Consider the following 21060-nt stretch of genomic DNA (forward strand, 5'->3'; position numbering starts at 1 on the left):
CACCAAGATAAAAGGGGAAAACAAGGATTAGAAGTGAAAGTACAAACCAGAATGCCTGTCTTCTCATACCACTATTCAACTGGGAAGTTCTATATTTTTTCTGTCTCTGTTATTTAGAGTGTACATTAAAGTTAAAAAACAAAAAACAAACAAAAACACCACACAATTTTCTAAGGATTTACACATAAAAGGATGGCTTTCTTCTGCCTTCATAAATAAGACTTACGTGGATACATAATTGTTGAGTAATTTTTTCTTTTACCATTTAATGCTAGAGAACTTTTTATGCCTGCCTCATTTTTTGTTCTTTTAATGGGGAATATTTGGTAGTGTTATTTCTTTTTGCAGTTGTTCATTTTTTGCTCATTCTCATATGATAATCAGAAGTGTCTTACTTTTTGACCTTTGCCAGAATACAATGAAGTAAAACAAAACAATTTTTATTTTGCTTGGAATCAATCAGCTGGGTAGAAGGATTTTCTTCTAGCATGTCGTAAGTTACTGTTGCAAGCCTATCCAAACTCAAGAAAAGACACAGACTGCAGACAGGAGAAGTCTCAAGGAACATGCACCCAGGTTTCAAAGAGGCACCCCAACCTCATGCTGTTACTTCTCTGTCCCACATCCTTGATGTGAAGCTTCCTCCTCGGAGGTGCTCTCAAATGGCAGAGGCAATGCCTCTCTTCCATTCCCAGAGGGACCCTGTGTGGACAGCTCTCTTTCCTAGTCCACTCGCAGCAGGCTCAGGGTCAGGCTGCATCCTTCCAGTTACCACATGTTCATTCCCCCCCACATCAGTACTGGTAACTCCTGGGAGACCATGGTGTATCGCTGACCCTCACCAAGCTGATCATAAATGAGTCCCCAACTCTTACTTTGGCTTGGCTGAAGGATGCCATCATTCTTTGTGTGTCACAGTCTTCTCCTGTTAATGCTAAACTTATTTGACTTGAGTTGACAAATTTTTGTTCTTTTATGAGGTTACCCATGTTCAGGCACAAGGCAGTCATCTCCTCAGAACAGTCCACAAGTCCTGTGGTTCTGTGATCTCTTTTGGAAGCCATCTTCCATCCAATAAGGAAGGAAGGAGAAAGTGAGACAGGGAAGGAGGAAAGAAAGGGAGGAAGGAAGGAGCAAGGGAGGAAAGAAGGGAGGGAAGGAGGACGGAAGGAAGGGAAGGAGGGTTGGTACGGGAGTCAGAGGGTTCTGAAAATTAGCCAGCTACATCATTCCCAATGGAAGCAGTCAGCGGTCTGCCATTGGGCAGTGGAGGACAACACTCCTATGAACTGTCTTTTGGCACAGCAGGAATCCTTCAGACCCATCCCTCTCTGGAAAGAGGGCTCAGAAGTGAGCAAGGGCAGGGAACCAGATCAGGCCTCCTCACTCTCAGCCCTGCAACACAATTTTAAGTTTTACCTTGTGCACAGTTTTTCTGATTAAAAATTAATGGTGGGTATTTGGATATTAAAAATATAGCAGAACATTTCAGGGTAGGGCATGCTGCTCAAAAGAGCAGAGGAGAGATAAGGATTATAATTATACTTCATAACAGATTTGCTTTCTTGCGTTGGGTTTCAGTGTTATTTTCTTTGTTTCACAAAAATGTGACAAAACTATGACAGAGTTAAGAAAACGAACGGGAGGAGAGATGAGGACCGGATGTTTCCCCAGAAGCCAGCTGCCCTTTCTGTACAGCATCCTTGTATCTTTCATTTTTCTGTCTTTCTGGAAAAATTAAGTTGGATCTCCTTTTACCATTTCTTCATTTCATTTTTTCCCGTTGTAAAAAGGGCAAGAGCTTAATGTGCCACAAATGAAAGCTGCAGGGCAGCTGGACACACATGGGCAGATGCTGGAGTCTCCGGACAGCTGGCCAGGTCCTCTGCACAGTTTCCAAACTACACAGCCCGGGAAGCAGCTGGGAGCAGTGGGCAGGCGAGCGAGGACAGGCCAAAGAGTACACCGAGCTTTCTTCTAGTGATGTTTTCAAAAGGAAAGGGAATACCTGAATACCAAAATGAAGTATTCCCAGACTGATTTTTATCCTTTAACCTGGGAGGAAAAATCTTTTTCTGCCTTTTGAAAATGAGACTTAAAAAAAAAAAAAAAAAAAGGCAAAGAAATGATGAGCGGTTCATCCAAGCCGCCTAAGCAAAGTCCATTCGCTGGCAGCTTCAGCCACAGCCTCGCCAGGGAGCTTGGTAGAAGCAGTGCCCCAGGCTCCGGCACCCTCTGCTCCCTGGCCCGGATCTGCATTTTAATAGGGTGCTTGGGGGCTCCGAACTGCTGCCCATTTGGAGACACGATGCTCTTAGGCACAGATGAGGGATTCAATGGGAAATAAAAGTCCAAGCTGGTGATTCTTGGCCTTAGGTTAGAATATAACTGGGGAGCTTAAAAGCACACAGATGTCTAGTGCCCCTACACTTCAAACAGCCTCTGGGGGTGGGGCCTGGACCTAGGTGTGTTTCAAAGCACCTCAGGGGACCTCAGTATGCTGCCACAGAAGGAGACACTGCTTAAGTGACACACAGTGACAAGTGCTGTCCGCCCCTGGAGCACCTCCTCCCAGCTTGGCCCTGTAAAAAAAACATACACTTCTCTAGCAGGAGTCTCCAGTCACACAGAGGGGGCCCCCCGCCAGACTCCCTTCTCCAGTTACATGGACAAACCCCTCTTCCCAGGTGGGTATTTTCCTGGACCCCATGAGATTCTCCATACAGTATGAATCTTCAAATCTGCCGCCTGACATAAAGGACAGCCTAGCTAAGAGATTAATCACACAGAAAGAAAACTCGGGTCACCAGAACATCAGTCCACCCAACTCCTTAGTTCTATAACTAGGTGACAAGACAAAGTCAGGCTTGACGGAAGGTGCGCATGTTTGCAGTAGCTTCCTGGGAGCACCCTGCTGTGGCTAATTTCCCCACTAGCAGGCCTGGCTGTCTGGATCCTACCATGGGGAGCCTTAAGTGTTAGACTTTGGGACAACAGCTTCGAGAATGACATTTCTGTGATTTTTATCCTGAGCAGAATGTTTTTCTTGGAATGAATTTCTGGGAGGTTGAGGACACAAATCTGGCCATGGATTTGGGCACTGAAGAGCAATTTCATGAATACAGAGTAGCAGCTGTCTGGGCAGAGAGGATGCTCTGGCTGCAGTCGCCCCACGCACACCCTGGAGCTCGTGGGCACAGCCTCACCTGGTACTGCTGCCCGGTGCACAGGATGAGGTGGTCGTATGGCACAGCTCTGTCCTTGGATACCACAACGTGCTTGGCTGCCCGGTCTATGCCCGTCATTCTGCCCACCACCACGTTGACCCAGGAGCACAGTGACATCAGTGCATAATCTTTATCATTAAAACAGTGGCTGTGAAGAGAGAAGCTCCGTAAGTGACATTTGAGCAGCTGACAGCAGGCATTAATTAGACCTCTGGTGCACTGGTCCAAGTCCCCTAGTGGGCCAGGGCCATGCGCTTGCTGTGAGTTTACCGAGACTGATACTGGGAGGATTTTCGTTAGGAAACACTTAGTCACAAATTGACATCTTCCCATTAAAGCTAAATTGTTCCACCTGGCTTAGGCCAGTGCACAGTGTGAGCCTGTGTGTGTTTGTAACCACTCACACTTTCACAGTGGCTATAAATCCACTTTGGCTCTTGAATTGTCCTGCTGAAGATGGGCTCAGGAAATTAAGAAGTGGAAAGTGACATCACTGAGGACTCCTACAGGCCTAGGTCACAGCCCTAAAATATCGAGGGCCTTTCCTACTTGCTAGTACTGCCCAAAAAATATTCCTTTCTTAGAATTAAGCTATGGCTTTGTACCAGGACAGCAGAACATGTTTTATTCAGTGGTGATGTCAATTAGGGGATTGTGTTAACAGAAAGCACCGTCCCAGGGCTCAGGCGACTTACAGAGGACTAACTGATGTTAGTGCTATGACGTCAGGGAACTGGTGGCCTAGTGGCTTCCATAGACTGAGCACTCATGTGACAGGAGTGGGCTTCTCGTGGTTTAGGGTTTAGCAAAAGGTTTTTGAGGGCTATCTGTGAGGTTTTCTGGAAAGTCTGACTTATGTCTGTGACTTTCTAAGGATCCTGCATGCAGATGGAGAGCCTAAGGTGGTAGGACATGGAAGGCTTCATTCACCTCTGGTTGCAGGATCGTTCTGAGGATGTGGGTCCTGACCTTGGAACTCCGCGTCCCCCAGGTCCTCCACTTCTCTATGTGGGACAATTGGGTGGTCCTGCTGGCCCAGGCCGTGGCAAGGAATGGATTGGAGGATGCAGGAGATGCAGGTTTACAAGTGGGATGCATATAGGAAGGGTATTATTCTAAATAATATTAATGATACATAATTCTGTTTACTCTCTCTGCAGGCAAACAAGATTCTAAAGTGGTAATGGCAGGACATTTTCTCTTTTTGATCACACAGGAGTCTGGTCTCACCACACAAAGAGAATTCTAGTAATGGATGCACATTAGACCCTGTTATGGGGCTGTGAAAGAGATTGGAGCTCTCTGCTTTGTATCTTTCTGTGAAACAACACTTAAAAACAAGAAAATTTCTTCTTAATACAAAATACAAAAAAATAAAGAGAAAGAAAGAAAGAAAGAAAGAAAGAAAGAAAGAAAGAAAAGAAAATAAATCAGGGACCAGCCTGCCATGGGGAAATAATGGATAGGAAAATGAAATTCTCTTTTTAAAAGCCATTTTGATAGCTTTACAGGCGCACAGGAAACTTCACTGATTCCAGACACTCACAGGAGACACACAAAGAGGCATTCTATTTGCTATACAGTCCCTATTGAAAGCCACCCAAGACGAGCAAAAATTAAATATAGTTCGTGCTCTGGGATCAGTCTTGCAGGGATGACAGAGGCCCAAAAACAGAGGCTCTTGGGGAAATTTGGAGAAGCAACTTTTAATGGCAGTGGGACAGTAGTTGATAATGTCAGCATGCACATTTCAGAGTTAAAATTTGAAGCACGGCCCAGGGAAGCTGGAGTTTGGGAACACTGATTTTTAGGAATCTTTCCCCAGACACAATAGGAAGAGTTAGCATGGGCTGATGTTTTTATAGTCTGTCATTACACTGACTGTGACACTTCTCGGTTTAAAATGTCATTGTGAAAGTCATGTGGCACATGCCTGTAACCCTAGCATGTGGGAGGCAGAGGCAGGAGGATCACTGCAAGTTCGAGATTAGCTTGGGCAATACAATGAGCTTAAGGTCAGTGAACTGCGTAGTGAGACCCTGTCTCAAAAAGACAAAAATATATAAATAAATAATGTCATTGTGTGAGTCATTGCTATCCATTCTGAATAGTGCTACTCATCTGGACCCTTCCTAATTCCCCCTCATCATATGTGTGAAACTATCTATTAGAGGCTGTAAGTGATATTTTTCCAGAACTATTTCCTAAACAAAGTTAGTAAGTAAGCATTAAGAGTCTAATGTCATGGACTGCTTCACAGCTTGGTGACAAGAGCCATACCTCCACCAGGGTTCTCTGGAAAAGGAGGAAGCAAAGGAAGCTGCTCTCTACATCAGTGTGACTTCATTTTTCTAAGGCAAGCTTGATCTTGACTCAAAACTAGTGTAAAGAGAGTTAAAGATGCACCAGGGGTAGAGTGCTAGCTTGGAAAGGGTCTGGGGTCCCATCTTCAGTACTTCAGGGGAAATACATGAGAAGCTGTCTTTTGCCAAATTCTAGTGCTGGCTATTAGAAAAGTACAAATTAAAACAACACAGAGTCATTCTTACCCTAAAAGAATGGCCATCATCAAGAAACTCAGTAATAACAAATGCTGGTGAGGCTGTGGTGAAAAAGGAATACTTCTGCTTTGTTGGTGGGGTGTAAACTAGTAAAACCACTATGGAAATCAGTGTAGAGATTCCTCAAGAAGCTAAAAATAAAAATTCCATTTGACCCAACTATTCTACCTCTATGTATCTGCCTGTAAGAGTTAAAGACATCATATCTCTGCAATCCATGCACATTCATGTTTATAGCAGCACAATTTATAATAATTAAACCTTGGAAATGGCCTATATGTCCATTAACAGATGAATAAAGAAAGTACAGTATTTACTCACAGTGTGGTACTACTTTGCCATAAAGGACAAACTTGAGTCATATGTAGGGAAAGGGATGTACCTTGAGATAATAATGCTAACTGAAATAAGTCACACATAGCACATGGTAGGGCCCTGGCTCATAGCTCAGTGGCACAAGGCCTGCCTGGTAAGCACAAAGCCCTGAGTTTGATTCCTGGTACACTCCCCTCCAAAAAAAAAATCATATGGTTTCTCTTATATGAGAAACCTAAATTATAAATGAAGAACAAAATAGAAGACAGATAACAGGAAGCAGGAGAAGATAGATTTTTCTCAGATGGGAAGGGATCAAGCGAAGGAGGGAGGAGAAGGGACGGAGGAAGAGGGGATGAAACAGGAATGAAGGTGTGTTTTGTACACGCACCAACTCCACACAAGGAATGGGACCACTGTGTGCTGCAAACAGGTACTGGTAGGAAGGAAAGAAAACCATAACAACCCTGGAGACACTATGATGAGGAGAGGAGAGAAAGAGAACAGAAACGTAGAATGCAGAGTCCTCTGGACATCCCGTGGATGAGAGATGGCTGCTCGCTCAAGGCTGCGAGCCCAGCCGCTCAAGGCTCAGGAGACCTGGTCCCAAGACCCAGGTGCATAGTTAACAAAGCCAGCCAAATGGAGACAGCCACTCTCGGAACCAGAACGCTTCAGACCCGGGGAGGTCCCGAGAGGTCTTCAGGAGGTTAATTGTGGCACCTCTCAAAGAAGGACCATCACCATTAATTTTTCAGGGTGGAGGGGTCGGTTAATTAGCAGCTTCCTGCATCTCCTCCCTCCCACAGTTCCTGCTGGCCTCATCCTCAGCACCTCTGCCAGAGGCTGCAGAGGGACAAAAATGAAACACTGATTAAGGACAAACTCAAAATTAATCTTCAGAATGAGGAATTTCAATCATTAATTGCATTCACGGATGTCATTTGCACTTGCTAGTTCTGAGCTCCATGACCAGTGATCATTTCCTTTACTGGGGTGCAGGGCCACATCCTGGTCATGGGGCAGCCTGCAGTGTATGCGAATTAGGGCAGCACGAGGTGATCATGTGAGGCCCCTGGCTGGGGCTGGGGAAAGAGGGCTTCTGCTGGATTGGGGGAGGTAACTGTCACCCCGTCTCAGTATTTACTGCACATCTGCGATGGGCCCAGCCCTGTTCCAAGAACTGGGAACATAGCAGCGAGCAGGTGGCAAACATCACTACACCTGTCCAGTTTACAGGTGAAAGATTCAGAAATAAAGAAGTGGTTTTAAAGGGCATGTTTATAGGAGCAAGAGAAAACCAGTGCAGACTGCAGGAACTGGGGTGCGCTGGCTGCAGAGGGATGGCTGTCCTGGGGCCCTCCTGGGAAAGATGACATAGGAGAGAAAACAGCAGAGGCCAAAGGGATGTGTCTGAGGGATGTCAAGGTTGTTGATGTGACTAAGGTGGAGAAAAACAGCAAAAATAGTAAAATGTGATGTCAGGGAAGTAAGTGGGTTGGAGTAGATTTTAGCTTAGAACATTCTAGAAATTACCGGGACGATGAAAGTGTTCTGTAGCTGTACTAGTCTGGAAGCCACTGCCATCTGAACATCTGAAATGTGGCTAAGGTGACTGAGGAGCTAAATTTTTCATCTCACTGGACTGTAATGAATTTAAATTTAGGTGGCCCCAGGCGGCTTGTGGCTACTGTATTGGGTGGTGCAGCTCTGGGCCCGAAGGAGTTGGCCTGGTTTGAATCACATTACTGCAGGCTGCTCTGGTGACTGTATTGAGAATGCAGAAAGGCAGGGGCAGGAGCAAGACATCTGGTGACCCTGGTGGGCTCCCAGTCTCCTTGTGCAGCAGCACACAGCACTGAGTCCTGTGCACCTGTCTCCCATGCTGCACCCCACGTGAGGACAGACAGAAATGCTCATCTAGCTGGAGGTTAAATTCCCCTTAAGACATCTCCAAAACCAGTTTCCATCTCCAGGGATCATGTCATTCAGAAAGAGAGAAAGCGAGGGGAGGAGTGCCCTGTGTAGATCCATCCACTCCTCCTGGCCAGAGCTTCTGCTAGCTTTAACAAAAACTCCTTCAGCGAGCCTGGCTTATCGTACAGTTTTCACAGTCAGTCCAAGTTACTAAAGCCCAGAGCAATAAAATCCTGTGCTCTGGAGCACAGACAGGAGCTGACTTTGTACCCCCCGGCTCAGCCCATGTCCTTCTTACCACACTGTTATGTATGATGAGAGCCTTCCAAAACCCCTCCAAATCTACAGTCTGTAGAAGGACCAGTTGAGGATGAGCCTGACTCTGCTGCCAAGGAAGCTAAGGTTTCTCTCCTTGTTGGAAGGCACAGCAAATCGTCTCAGAGATAAGAGGGTTCCTTCATCACAGACTCTGAAGCAAACCCTACTCTCTCCCTCCAGCCGAAACAATTTCCTTCCTCTTCATTGAAAATCTGGGGGATTGTGTCTGGAGGCTGGGTGCCTAGGATTTCTGTACCTGTGTTGTGCTATAGGATGCTAAAATAGAAGCTATGTGCTGATGGCATGGTACTTCAGGCAAGAAGATCCCGGAACCAGTGTGGAAGGGCTCTGCTTCGTCAGCCCTGGGTACTGAGAGCGGGTGCACCGGACACAAATGCAGTCAGCAAGCTCCACTCCTGTGGTGTCCTGGGCACCCAAACGTGGGGTGGCAGAGTGCATCGCAGAGTGCCCCGCAGTGGTCAGGACAGTGGCTGCAGTCCTCTGGGAGGCATGCAATGGTGGCCCAAACCTGCCTCTCTGGGCTGACAGGCTCCATTTGTATTCCCACATAAAGCTCCCACTCTGGAAGAAAATTTCCTTGTGCTTCCCTTTCTGATCTGAAATCTATTATCTAAAATCAAAAAGACTCCACATCAATTAGGACATTAAGGCCTTGAAATAAAAAAGCAAATAGAATTCATACTCGCTTGCCAAAAACTTCCTTTGTTCACTCCCCAGAAGTTTCTTTCCTGGGAGTCCATGTGTTGAAATCAGGGTGAGATTATTAAATTTCAGGTGAGAGCTAAGGAGAAAGAAAAAAAGAAAAAGAACAGAGAGAGGTTAAACTTGATTCAGTAAAAGTTCATTATAATTCTAATTAACTTTATTTTACGTGTCATCTAACTGTTGGATTTTTCTTTGAAGCTAGCAACTCTTTTCACACAACCTTCAAATAGAACCACTGAAATGAAAAAAAAGAAAAGACAGCATTAAAGATGCTAATTGCAGAAAATTCCAAAGGCTTCAGACACATACTATAATGGCAAACACTGTTTAATTTTTTTAAGTTTGCTTCTCAAAGTAAAACAAAATAAAACTTACAAACTGGGAGCAGAGAAGTCAGTGTAGTATAAATTAATACAACAGTGGAAGTCAAAGGATTTTCAGGAAATGGAGCCAGGACTACTGCAGTTGGCCCCAGCTGGCTCTGTGCAGTGTTGCTTTCCTGCTTAGTCCTCAACCCAGGGCGTGAGGTTTGCAGTGTGACTGGCCACCGCTCATGAAACGAGTGCTAAAGACATGATGAATGTTTAAATTTGCAGAAGTGTGTGATGCTGACAGACGCACTGCCACGCGTCCCCACCCCGGACTTCACACCTGGCGGCAGCTCCCAAGTCCTCTTTCCTGAGTGCTTTTGATTGCACTGTCATGGTTGCCTCGGTGTCCTGAATCCATTCAGAACATTTACCTCTCAGAGTCATTTGGACTCTGGGGCAGAGCCAGAAGTCACACAGTGCCAGATCCATGACTAAGGTGGATGAGGACACAGCATCGTGTGTTTTTAGCAGCCTGCCTCTGCTGGGTGGCAGCAGCATTCACTGAATGTTTGATCATATCATTAGAGAGGATTCTCAGAGCTGCTTCAGAAAGTGGCAAGAAGTGGGATAAATGTGTTGGAACATTTTGACAGTGGAGGCGGGGAGGCAATGATAATCTGACTTTTATGGTGATACAGTTTTTAAAAACTTTAAACATTGACTGCAACTTTTGATCATTTCTGGTATCAGATGAAACTGAGGTAAAATGATTTCTGTAGAGCTCCAAAGTCTAGGCTGCCTGGCTCTCACCTAACTGTTGCCTATTTATTTTATGTTCATTCCCAAATACAGTGGTGCCATGTGTGTCCCCCTTGCACAGTCTCCCTCCTGCTCCAAATCATCTCTGTATTACCTATAACACCGAGTGCAATGCAAAGGCTGTCTCAGAAGTCATCTGTGTTGTTGAGGGAACAATTACAGAGAAAATCTGCACACACTTGGTATCGTCCTAATTCTCCCTCGAATGGTTTCCTGTTCGAGTTTGGTTGAATCTATGCTTTGAGAGCCAGCTAGAAGGACATAGATGGCAACAGAGCTCCGGAGACCACTACCACCCCCAAGCCAGCCTCAGTGCTGTCACCTCCAAACACACAGTTACCCTCAGTATCCAAGCATCAGCAGGGGAAACTCGCAAAGATTTCTCTTAAGAGCATTACATTGCCTCAGGCTCTTTAGAGCCCAAGGTACATGGGTAGCCACTGATCTTTAAGAGAATTTGTGCAGGGGTGGGTTGCAAGTTCCTGTATTTCACATGTAAGAAAATCAACACTGGGAATTGTAGGTTTGTTATTTTATTTTATTTTTTTATTTTTTTGCAGCAGGGAGGGGGAACTGGCAGCACTGGGAATTAGATTGAACCCAGGTGTTTGCACTGAGCTTTATCTCTAGCCCTTTGAAATAATTGTTTTACTTCAAGACAGGGTCTTGCAAAATTGCCAACTTGCCCAGGTAGGCTCTGTCAGTAACTTTTCTCTGGATGCTGAGATAAAATACCTGACACCCAAAGTTAAAGGAGGAAAGGTTTATTTAGTTCACAGTTTGTGGAGATTTAGTCCGTAGTCAGATGGCTCCAAGGCAAGGTGGCATGGCTGAAGGGCATCTATTCATGGTGGCAGAAGACAGCAAAAGTAACAAAAGCAAAAGGGTGGGGCATGAGAGCACACTTCTTTCCCTCCCTTTTATTGTATGCAGGATACCTGCCCTGGGTTGGGTATAGCACTAATACCCATATCCCAGTACTGGACCATGAATCAGTCACAAAGTATAGAAGCCCACCTTCATGGCTGTATGAGGCTTCGGGGGGACATCTAAACACAAACCATAACACTAGACTAGAATTTATAATCTTGCTGCCTCAGCCTCCCAGAGTAATGGGATTATAAGGCCAAAGCCACCACACCAGCTAGAAATGGTCATTTGTTCAAGGTCACAAAGTTCATAAAAGCAGGGCCAGAAATGAAATTCATGCCTTCCAGCCCGGTCCAAGCAGTACCCTCATCACCATCCCAGCCTTTCTTTTAAACCCAGCACACGAAGTACGCCTGTAGGACTCACTCTGTATCTGCCCCTCGGGGTTTAAAATACTTCTGCTTACAGTCAGCAATGTTTTATGGGTGGGAGGATGTTTTCAGGGGATTCTGGTTGGTGAGAAAGATTTTTTTTTCTAAAAATCTCTCCTTAGTTCACACATCCCTTTCCATCAACCAAATGCCAGAGTAGGAGCCTCCTTGAGCCGGAGCAGAACACCTGCCTCCTCTCCCAGGAGGAGTTGGAAGCCTTCCCAATGTGGAAATGCTATCAATTTACTGACAATCTGTTAAGTAGCACTAAAAACAGACGACTTTCGGTGATGGCTTGGGCGGGCAGTGTAATAAACCCAGCTGCACATGACCTTTAAAAATAGCTAAATATTAGGTGAGGTTTTGCTCTAAAAGTCTCCAAGGATAGGTGTCATTTAAGAATGAATATTCTTATTGGATACAAACAAGCCAAGCACATCTTCTCTGCTAATAAAAATAGAAAGTCTGGATATCTTCAAACAGCAAAAAGGTCACCATTAACCCCAGATACATGTCACTCCAGCCTCAAGTGCTTGAGAGCCAGCAGTAGGCTTTGGATTTATTACCATCTAATGGGAAGCATGAATGTGTTTATGTGCAGGGCCCTTAAAATTTCTGGTTTTGGATCCCACATGATCAAAATGTGGTTTATGTTGCACTAATAGTAGCTCCACACTGGCTCTTTTTATATTTCTGTGTGAACAGAGGGCTTAATGATCATGCAGCTATAGCTTCTATACAGAAAGCAATTCCTTTAGTATGGAATAATTTGAATTAACTAATAACATGGATCAAATGACTCATAAATTGCTAAATTACCACACTGAATTTTCCTGAATTACGCTATGGTACAATTAGAAAATTACCCAAAGAGAAGGTAGGATTTTAAAAACTCATCTTCTATAATGATACAGTACAGATTTTTTTTTTTTTTTTTGGTGGAGGGAGGCATTTGCTGAAGTTTCACATGTGAGAGACAGTTCCTTCCACTGGCCATCGTCTGCGCTTTGTGCATGCTTGGTCGGGTCCTTTACCTGTGCTTGGTTTGGCCTTTCTTGACCTCCAGCTACCATCCTGACTCCTCAGTCACTGCATCTCTTGCATCAGGAAGGGGGCACAGACTGCCTCCGGAAGCCCTGCCTTTCCCTTCTCCATGCTCAGAGTGTTCTTCCACTTCCCGCTTCCCCATCCCAGATACGCCACTTCCTCCCTAGAACCAGACACTTCATCCCATGGTGTCCAGTGATGACTCAGTGGGCTGTGGTGAGGTCCTCCAGGTCCCCGGGAGCTCTGCCCATCATATCCATGCGGGCAGGAGGAGGACTGAGAGTGTCCAAGGGAGTTCCTGAGGCCACTTGCACCAAGTAGAGTTTATCTGAGCAAAGAAAAACAAAGCAGATATGATGATTTGCCAACTAGGCAGGCAGCACCCACTGGCAGAGCTGGTTCTGAGCATCAATACCAGAAGTGAGGCCTGGAAACAGCGAGGTCAGTCAGCTGATCAGGTGGTTACAGCTTCATCATAGTTCAGTTCCTAGGACTAGACTCCTGATTGGCCAGAGTCTAGGTCCAGGGAAGGGGGCCTGTTCCCATCTCACAGGAACAAATCTCTACTAGGGGCCTTCTGCAAGCCCCCAGGACCTGTCCCAAGTGTCAGCAGACTGCAGCCACAGCCCAGATGAATCTTTTCAAACCTTCTCAGAGCACCACACCACCCTGGCTCTATGCAAGGACAAAGTGCAGAGAACACAGGGAGGCAAGTGGTGGCCCCCTCACCTCCCTGGTGCAGGAAGGGTGGGGAGGGGACAGGAGAAGGACCTTAACTCCCACAGCCAGGTGGACAGCAAGCACATGCATGTGCTGGTGGGAGACCTCAAAGGCTGGAGGTAACTCAGACAGGGAACGGCCAGATACCACTGCTGACCCTGAGCTGCAGGGACAGGATGGAGGAGATAGGAGGCCAGGCTGTGGCCCATGCACCCTCTCCCCCGGAGCTGGGTCCCTAGGACGTGTTGTGTGCTGCCTGCGACAATACTGGCAGTCTTCAGTTCGCTTGCAACCAGCCCTGCCTCCTTGTTCACCTCTCTGTCACCAAGCTCCCTCGGCAATATGCCCATGGCCCTGGTGACATCATCTGTAACCTGTACTATAGCATCCTTCAGAGGTACACATCCAATTCCCAAGAGCTCTAGCTCATCCCAATCTAAGTATGTAGATGGCAGCTTCCATCCCTCTCCTGTTTCTGCTGATGCCACAGCCAAGGAGCCACTTCTCCAGTTAGGATTTGGAAGCCCATCTCGGGCTTCCACCCTCTTTCACCTTGTTTAAGTTCCTCTTCCTCTCTTGACACTGGAGATTGAATCCAGAGGCTTTGCATTGAGATAGGTTCTCACTAAATTGATAAATTCCCCAGGCTGGGCTTGAATTTGTGACCCTCCTGCCTCAGCCTCCCCAGGGTGCTGGGATTATAGGCATGTGCCACCACACCAAACTGCTGTTGTTGCTTGCCTCTGCCTAGAAAAATAGTCTCAGGTTTAGTATTCCTGCTCCAGTCTTCTCTCTGCTCCTCTTCCACACAGCTACGGGAAACTTTTTAAATAAAATAGAATTCTCATCTTTGCTTTTACCTTGGTAAGGATCATGGGTTTAAGAGTCAAGTTGAGTTAGACCCAGAGCTCAGGCACTTTCTAGGTTTTGACCTTGGACAAATTATTTGTTGTGGATCATCTATAAAATGGGAATAGTGGGACCTGAGGCCTCATAGAGGATGTTCTGAAAATTAGGGGAAGTGGTGTTTGAAGTGTTTGGAACACTGTGTACTGTATTTCCAGTGGGCACTAACATTTTTGTTTGTAAATTTTAAGTCAAAATCACAACCTCAGTATATAAGGTCTTAGGTTCAGGCCTAACCTAACCTCCAAACCTGCTTTGTGATGCGGACCATTTCCTGAGCCTTCATGTGAAAATACCCACAGCACTTTCACTTTTCTCCTACCCCCTATTTTTGCTGTGACAGTTCTCTTTGCAATCTGGCTTAGCAAGACCTTTGTAATTTCCTTAATTCACCCCTGTGTGTACTGGTTCAAAATCATGACATCTGCAGTGCACCATTCTAACAGATTCTAGCTCTTCCAAGAGTGAACAACTGCACAGAAATGCAATGTTCAAAAATTTACATTTGATCACCTATGAAAACTCCTAAAGTTCTGGAAGATAGAACAGAGATCACAGAGTACACAGAGGCTTTGAGCAGATCGCAGATGAAGGCGTGAACCTCGGATCTATCAGTGTCGGCTTCCTGTATAGGAATAATACTGCATGCCATCTTGAGCCCTCTGTGCTGAGGTCAAAGGTCATCAGATTGTGGGGGAAAAAAAAAGTTTCAGCACAGCACCCCGGCCATGGAGACATTAAACATGCACACCTGCAAGCCCAGCAAATGGTTCCAGAGGGATTTCACGTTGCTGTGGAGACAGAGGGTGGAACTGCTCCGAGATACTTGCAAAGCAGGGAGGATTACAGTATCCAGGGAAATAAGTAAAAGGTATTGCATTTCGTGTCATGTTGCAGGATAGCTACAACACTGCGTCTAAACATCCTTATGTTCCAAATAAAAGGGGGTCGCACTGCCAATTTATTCTGAACATGTAAAAGAAACATAAAACTTCTCATATTCCTTAAGCTTTTGGGAAACAGAAACCTGCCCATGTGCGAAGTGGTTGCTCGTTATTCTTTACCTTTGTTGGCCTTTCCCTCTTTCGGTCTTTTGACGCAGCAAAGGCAACCACATCATGTAATTTAATTAACTACTTTCATTAATACTTCTACTTGAACAAATAGATAATGTAGGGGAAAAGGTAATATCCTCAATTAATTTAAAAGTCTCATTTTAATTTACTAAAACCTGTTCTTTCTAAATTGTTCCAAAAACAGTGATGAAAGTATGTGCCAGAGACAGCAAATCCTAGCTCAAGGTAGATATCTGAACCGACTGGCTGTTTTACTAGTGAAAGAGTAACTCTGATTTAATTTCATCTTAAATGTGTAAGATAATATCATTCAATGAGACAGTGCCCTAGGTGGGAGCTAAGTCAGGCGCTAGGTGAACTTTCACTGTTAAAAGAAAACATGAGGCAAAACAAATCAGAACCAAATATTTACTGAAAGAATAAAACAGATAGATATTCTATCAGTTTTTCCCTGAAAAAAACTTTTTCTATTTCTTCAGCTATATATATTTTTCTTCTTAGATCACAAAGGAGACATTTTGAGACATCTCCATTTGATTATTTCATCTCTGTGCTGCCAGTAAAAATAACAGGGTAGCTGCATTCATGGCCATCAAGCTGGTAGCAGTATCACAATGCAACCTCGAGGGGGAGACCACTGAGGTCCAAAGAGAAGGGTGGATGGAGGGAGGGCAGCTCATCCGGGAGAGGGTAGAGGGTCCTGGGGAGCCGCTCTCTGCACCCTACTTTTCTCTCCTTTTGGGTGCCTGGCTCCACCCTGGGGTGGGGTTGGGGTTGGAGATTTCCCTGTCCTTATCGGTCTCTGAAGGAACTAGGGTGGGTCCCAGATGACGGGACAAAGAGCAGGTCTCTTACACCCACTCAGAGGCCAAGCTGCCTGCTGGGTGGTGGGACATGGAGCTGCAGCTGAGCCCGGTGCAGCAGGGGCCTGGCCGCTCCATGGAGTTCTCTGGACAGTGCAGGGGCAGGATCTGGGAGACAGATTATGGATCCACTCATGAAAGCAACATCTCAATCCTTGCTGGGAAAAACAGGGGTGTCGTGGCAGGTGAAAGAATGGGAATACAATTTGGGAGTTCTGGCAAAGAAGACTAAAATGAATTTGAATTTTTCTTTATGATTAGGAGAAATCATTAATGTTATTTTAATATGTATATGAAATAACATATATTTAGACACTGGGCATATGCTTACTAAGCATATCCAAGTTATAAGTACCTGATGGAAGCTATAAAAGCCCAGACAGAAAACCTTCTTTGTACACAAGAAATGGCAAACAAAACACAGACCAATCAGTTCCCAAGACTGAAAAGCAAAGCATTATGGGAGCTCAAAAGTAAATGACATCATTTCTGGAGGGAAAGGATGAAGGAGAGTTTTATGTTTTAAGGCAAATAATAGCTATTAGGAAAGCTTGATTAGCACCATATGGACAGGCTTTTCTGTTTGGCAGGTATTTGTCTTGGGCCTCCATTCTCACTGGTGATAATTTAAGTATGGAGATTTCTGAAATAGTTTCCACAGGGTCCAATGTAATATGTAAATGCTGGGAATATGGGATAATGGCCTCAGCTATATCACATTAATGATATCTTAATAATTAGGCCTGATAAACCCCAACATAATGCTGTGACTTAGAGGTTATATGATTTGTGGAGAATTAGAAAATGTGGTTTGGAAAACAAGCCCATAAAGTTTACTTATGATGAACAATTAGAGGAAGAAATAGTTTTTTTCTAGATAAGACCACCAATTTTGAGGAAATGTTTACATAAACATTTCCTAAACTCAGCTGCATGGGAGAATTACTCCGGTATTTGGTAAAAAACAACAATTATTTCTAGAATCTACTGAATTCTAACCCCTGGAATATGAACCCCAAAAATGTGTTGGTACCACCCTCCCTGCCCCACCTCCATGGCCAATATGCACAGAACTGCAGAGTGGAAATTCCATATTCTGTTGCATATAAAAAGATCACTTAGGGCCAGGGGTACAGCTCAGCGGCACAGCGCCTACCTGGCAAGTATGAGGTCCTGAGCTCAATTCCTAGATTAAAAAAAAAAAAGAAGAATGAAAGAAAAGGGGCTGGGGGTTTAGCTCAGCGGCGTAAGTGCCTGCCTTGCAAGCAGGCAGTCATGAGTTTGATCCCTGGTACCGATAAAAACAAAAAAGACCAAAAAAAAAAAAAAAAAAAAAGAAAAAAAAAAAAAGAAAAACAAGATCATTTGACATTTGTCCTAATCTCTGGGAAGGCGATTCATCACAATATGATCCTCAAATCAAAAGGGAAATCCAAAGTGATTATTTTGTCTTAGTTACTTTTCTCTCATTGCTGAGACAATATATCCAGTGCCCAAAATGAAGGAAGGAAAGGTTTATTTAGCTCAGAGTCTGGCTACAAGGCATGGTGGTGCAGCTAAGGGGCAGCCATTCATGGTAGCAGCAGCTACCAAAGGTGACAAGAGCAAAAGGGGCACCCTTTTATTGTATGCCAGCTTCCCAGCCCTGTCGGGTGCAGTACTCACACTGCCAATCCCAATGCTACACAATGAACCAACCACAAATGCTAGACTTGGCCCCCCCCCCCCATGACACACAAGGCTTTGGGGAAACATTTAAACACAAATCATAACAGTTATTTTTATTTTAAAATAAAAGAATAAAAGTGTTTTTTTATGAAGCCCAAACACCTTGCTCTGTTGTTGGATTATTTCTTTGAAAGGAATCATCTTTAAAGGACTCAGCCACAGCTAAGCCTGGTTTCCAGAGTCATGGGCCCAGGAATTGGCTGGCTTGCTCTGGGTCTCACACAGGGCTCATAGAACTCCCACTCTCCAAAGAGGAGCTCTCAAATGTCCACCACAGGCCCATGTGTTCAAGTACTGGTTGCCAACTTGTGATGCTACTGGGAGGTGGGAAAAGAAAGAAGGAAGGAAAGAAAGGAGGAAGGAAGAAAAGGGAGAGGTTGGTCATTTCTAATATGCCTTGGTGGCCCATGGGACAATGATGGTCAACTGGACCAATGGGGTCCTGTGGGCACTGCGATCCATGAACCACAAGGGAGCTGGAGACTCCTCAGTGTGGTTCGAAAGCTAGCCAGAAGTGCATCACTCCCATTTGCCCTGGAGCCTAGAGGTTGTGTGAAACAGAAATACCCTAGAGAGTTGGGCTGTTTGCTTGGTCCTCCAGACATTAAGTAGAGGCAATGGCTACTTTAACCAAACTGAATAATTTATGTCTACAGTATAATTTATGTTACAGTAGGGAGCCATCCCTACTGTACAGGGCACATAGCTGAGGTTCCAGGTGTGCTGGGCAGCTCCCCTGGAGAGTCCCCTGAAAGCCTTCTGTGATAATAAGCAGATCTTTGGAGAAGTTACTGGATTGTGGGGGTGCTATAGCTCACTTCCTGTTAGGAGAAGGGACCTGGTTGGAAGAGGTATGTCATGGGGAGTATGACCCAGAAGGATTTAGTCCCTTTCCTGGCACCTCCCTTGACTCCCTGCTTCCTGTCCACCATGCTGTGAGCAGCTCTCCTCCACCATGTCCCTCTGCCATGCTGTCCTGCCTTGGAGCCGGCTGACCATGGAAGGACTAAGACTACTGAAATGTAAGCTAAAATAAACCTCTTCTAAATTGTGGGTGTTGAGTATTGTGAATTAGCAATAAGAAACTGACTAAGACACCAAGGCAATGTCTCATAGTCAGATGCAGCTGCTGGCAGGAAATGCCTCTGGCTCACCTCTGATCTTTAGGGGAGAGAGCATTTTCCACACTGAGAAGACACTATATCCCACACCTATGACAGTCTGTGCTCAGCTCAGCTCCCACTGGGCACCCAGTTGTATAAATCTCATTAGTAGGAGGTGTCAGCTAATCTGCAACAAGGCTGGGCATTTTGATAGATGCCACTGCACAGGGAGGGACTCTGGGAGCCATCCCTACTATACAGGGCACATGGCTGAGGTTCCAGGTGTGCTGGGCAGCTCCCCTGGAGAGTGATGATTCCCCTGCACATTGGCTCAGTGGTGCTCAGGTTGGCATGAATTTCAGATCGCCTGAGGGGGTGCAAACACCAGCCTGAGTCCTGTCACCAGGTTCAGACACAATCCTTGCCAGCAGAACCCAAGCTTCTCAAACAGCTTCCAGATAATGCTGAAGGGCTGCTCTGTCAACCAGTTTGGACATTACTGAGCTAACCTTAACTCTATCTCAAAGCAGAAATAAATTGATGTGGTTGTCCCAAACACCATCTTTTCTCCAACAAAGGTTTTTGGTGGTGAGGGGCAACTGGGATCTCCTTAGAGTCACAAAATCCCTTCAAAAACCACTTGGCGTGGCAGGAAGGAGGCAAAACCTGACCTAGCCCCCGCTTCTCCTTTGTCTATGCCACATGATTTGGTAAAGGGTTACTGTTAAAACTCTTGACAAAAAAGACAAGAATAAACTAACACAACTGATGGACAGGAAGGATACTCTAGTCCGTGCTGTGACTACCTGCATCATCTGGGCACCCACATGCCACCTCTCTCTGCCATGGGACATCTGGACTACAGGAAGTGGGCCCACATTTTGGAAGAAAAGCTAGGTGACTATAGCCACCAGAGCAGGACTGGGGAGCAGTCAGCTTCCTCATCCCACAGAGGGACAGGACGAGCTTTGGTCACCTGCAGCAATGACCCTGTGGTAGATGCGTGTCTTGGGGTCCTGCCAGCTCCCACACTGCCTACCTCACTGCCTCGCTTTACTGGCTCTCCCCAGCTTGGCACATGCATGGGCTCCCTGCTCCTGAATTCTTTGCTTTGCATGGTCTGAAGGAATGCAAACCAGTACAGCTGGCAGCGCCATCATTTGAAAATGATCTGACAGCCGGCGGTGAAGCCTGGGTGAGGAGGATACAACTCGGCTCAGCTACTCAGCTTGTACTTCCTGTGACCTCCCAAGTCCTCACTTCCTGCTTCCCATCCCAAATGCCACTGAGTCACTAGAGCCCACACAAAACAACTAGTTGGCCGTTCCTCTCAAACAAGATTTACTGCAGCCCCAGCAGAACTGTTTTCCTTGAGGAAAGCTACCTCAAAAGGAGTAGGAGTGGATACTCTCAGTGATTGCAGAGGCTGTAACATTCATTTCATTTATATATCGGAGTGGGACTGGATGCCCACTGTGATTAGTGACCCCGGCGGCTTTCAGTACTCACTGCTGTCAGTCACACTGCAGGGGGCAGGAGGCCAAGCCACAGGGCTGCCTCAGCATCCACCGGCATGGCAAGCCAAGATGTACCCCGTTTCTGCCTCCAGCTGTTGACTGCTCCCTGGACTGCAGAAGGCGATCGGGCAGGTGCCACTGTCCTCGTCCTCACCCTGCTTCTGCCTGCTGCAAACGGGGACACCAAAAGGCACATGGGCTCTTCAGTTCCTGTGGCAGAGACCCACAGGATAGGACAATCACAAACACCATCCTGTTCCTGGAGCTTTGGCAGCACTGAGATCAGCAAGGAAGTGCTGTTTAATTAGTCACCTAATTAGTGGCAGGCCACACTGAAGGTTTCAGATGTTCCCAGACAAATGTAAAGATAAAAAGCTTAATTAAGCTGCTGGCACCAGGCTGCTGCGCCAGCATGGCAGCTCTGCCGGAAATTGTGTGGAGCTGTAAGGCCAGTCACAGGGGCTCTGATCCCAGGCTGGGGTCGCAGCTCCAGAGACACTGGTGGCCCAGCATGAAGCCTCCAACTGGCCTGCACAAGTGTGAGTCAAGGCCCGGACCGGAGACTTTCTCCTTTGCTAGGATTATTTTTTGAGCTAGCTTTTCCC

The 21060-nt window shown here is 45.8% G+C and overlaps 1 protein-coding gene across 4 annotated transcripts in view; it reads right to left on the minus strand.

Moving 5' to 3' along the window:
- The window catches only part of Cfap61 (cilia and flagella associated protein 61), a 262922-nt gene that overhangs the window by 73615 nt on the left and 168247 nt on the right, over nucleotides 1-21060 (minus strand). For 3 of the 4 annotated variants that reach the window (XM_063248629.1, XM_063248630.1, XM_063248628.1), the window contains 2 exons: nucleotides 9042-9140; nucleotides 3207-3375 (listed from right to left, as the gene is read on the minus strand). In XM_063248629.1, the coding sequence (XP_063104699.1) occupies nucleotides 3207-3375; nucleotides 9042-9140 (268 nt within the window). Of the gene's footprint in view, nucleotides 1-424; nucleotides 2583-3206; nucleotides 3376-9041; nucleotides 9141-21060 lie in introns of those variants that run through there. The other variant, XM_013159755.3, reaches the window with a different exon arrangement.

This window comes from Cavia porcellus, unplaced genomic scaffold, assembly GCF_034190915.1.
Source record: "Cavia porcellus strain 051 isolate PalLab524CR breed Dunkin Hartley unplaced genomic scaffold, mCavPor4.1 scaffold_5, whole genome shotgun sequence".
NCBI lineage: Eukaryota > Metazoa > Chordata > Mammalia > Rodentia > Caviidae > Cavia > Cavia porcellus.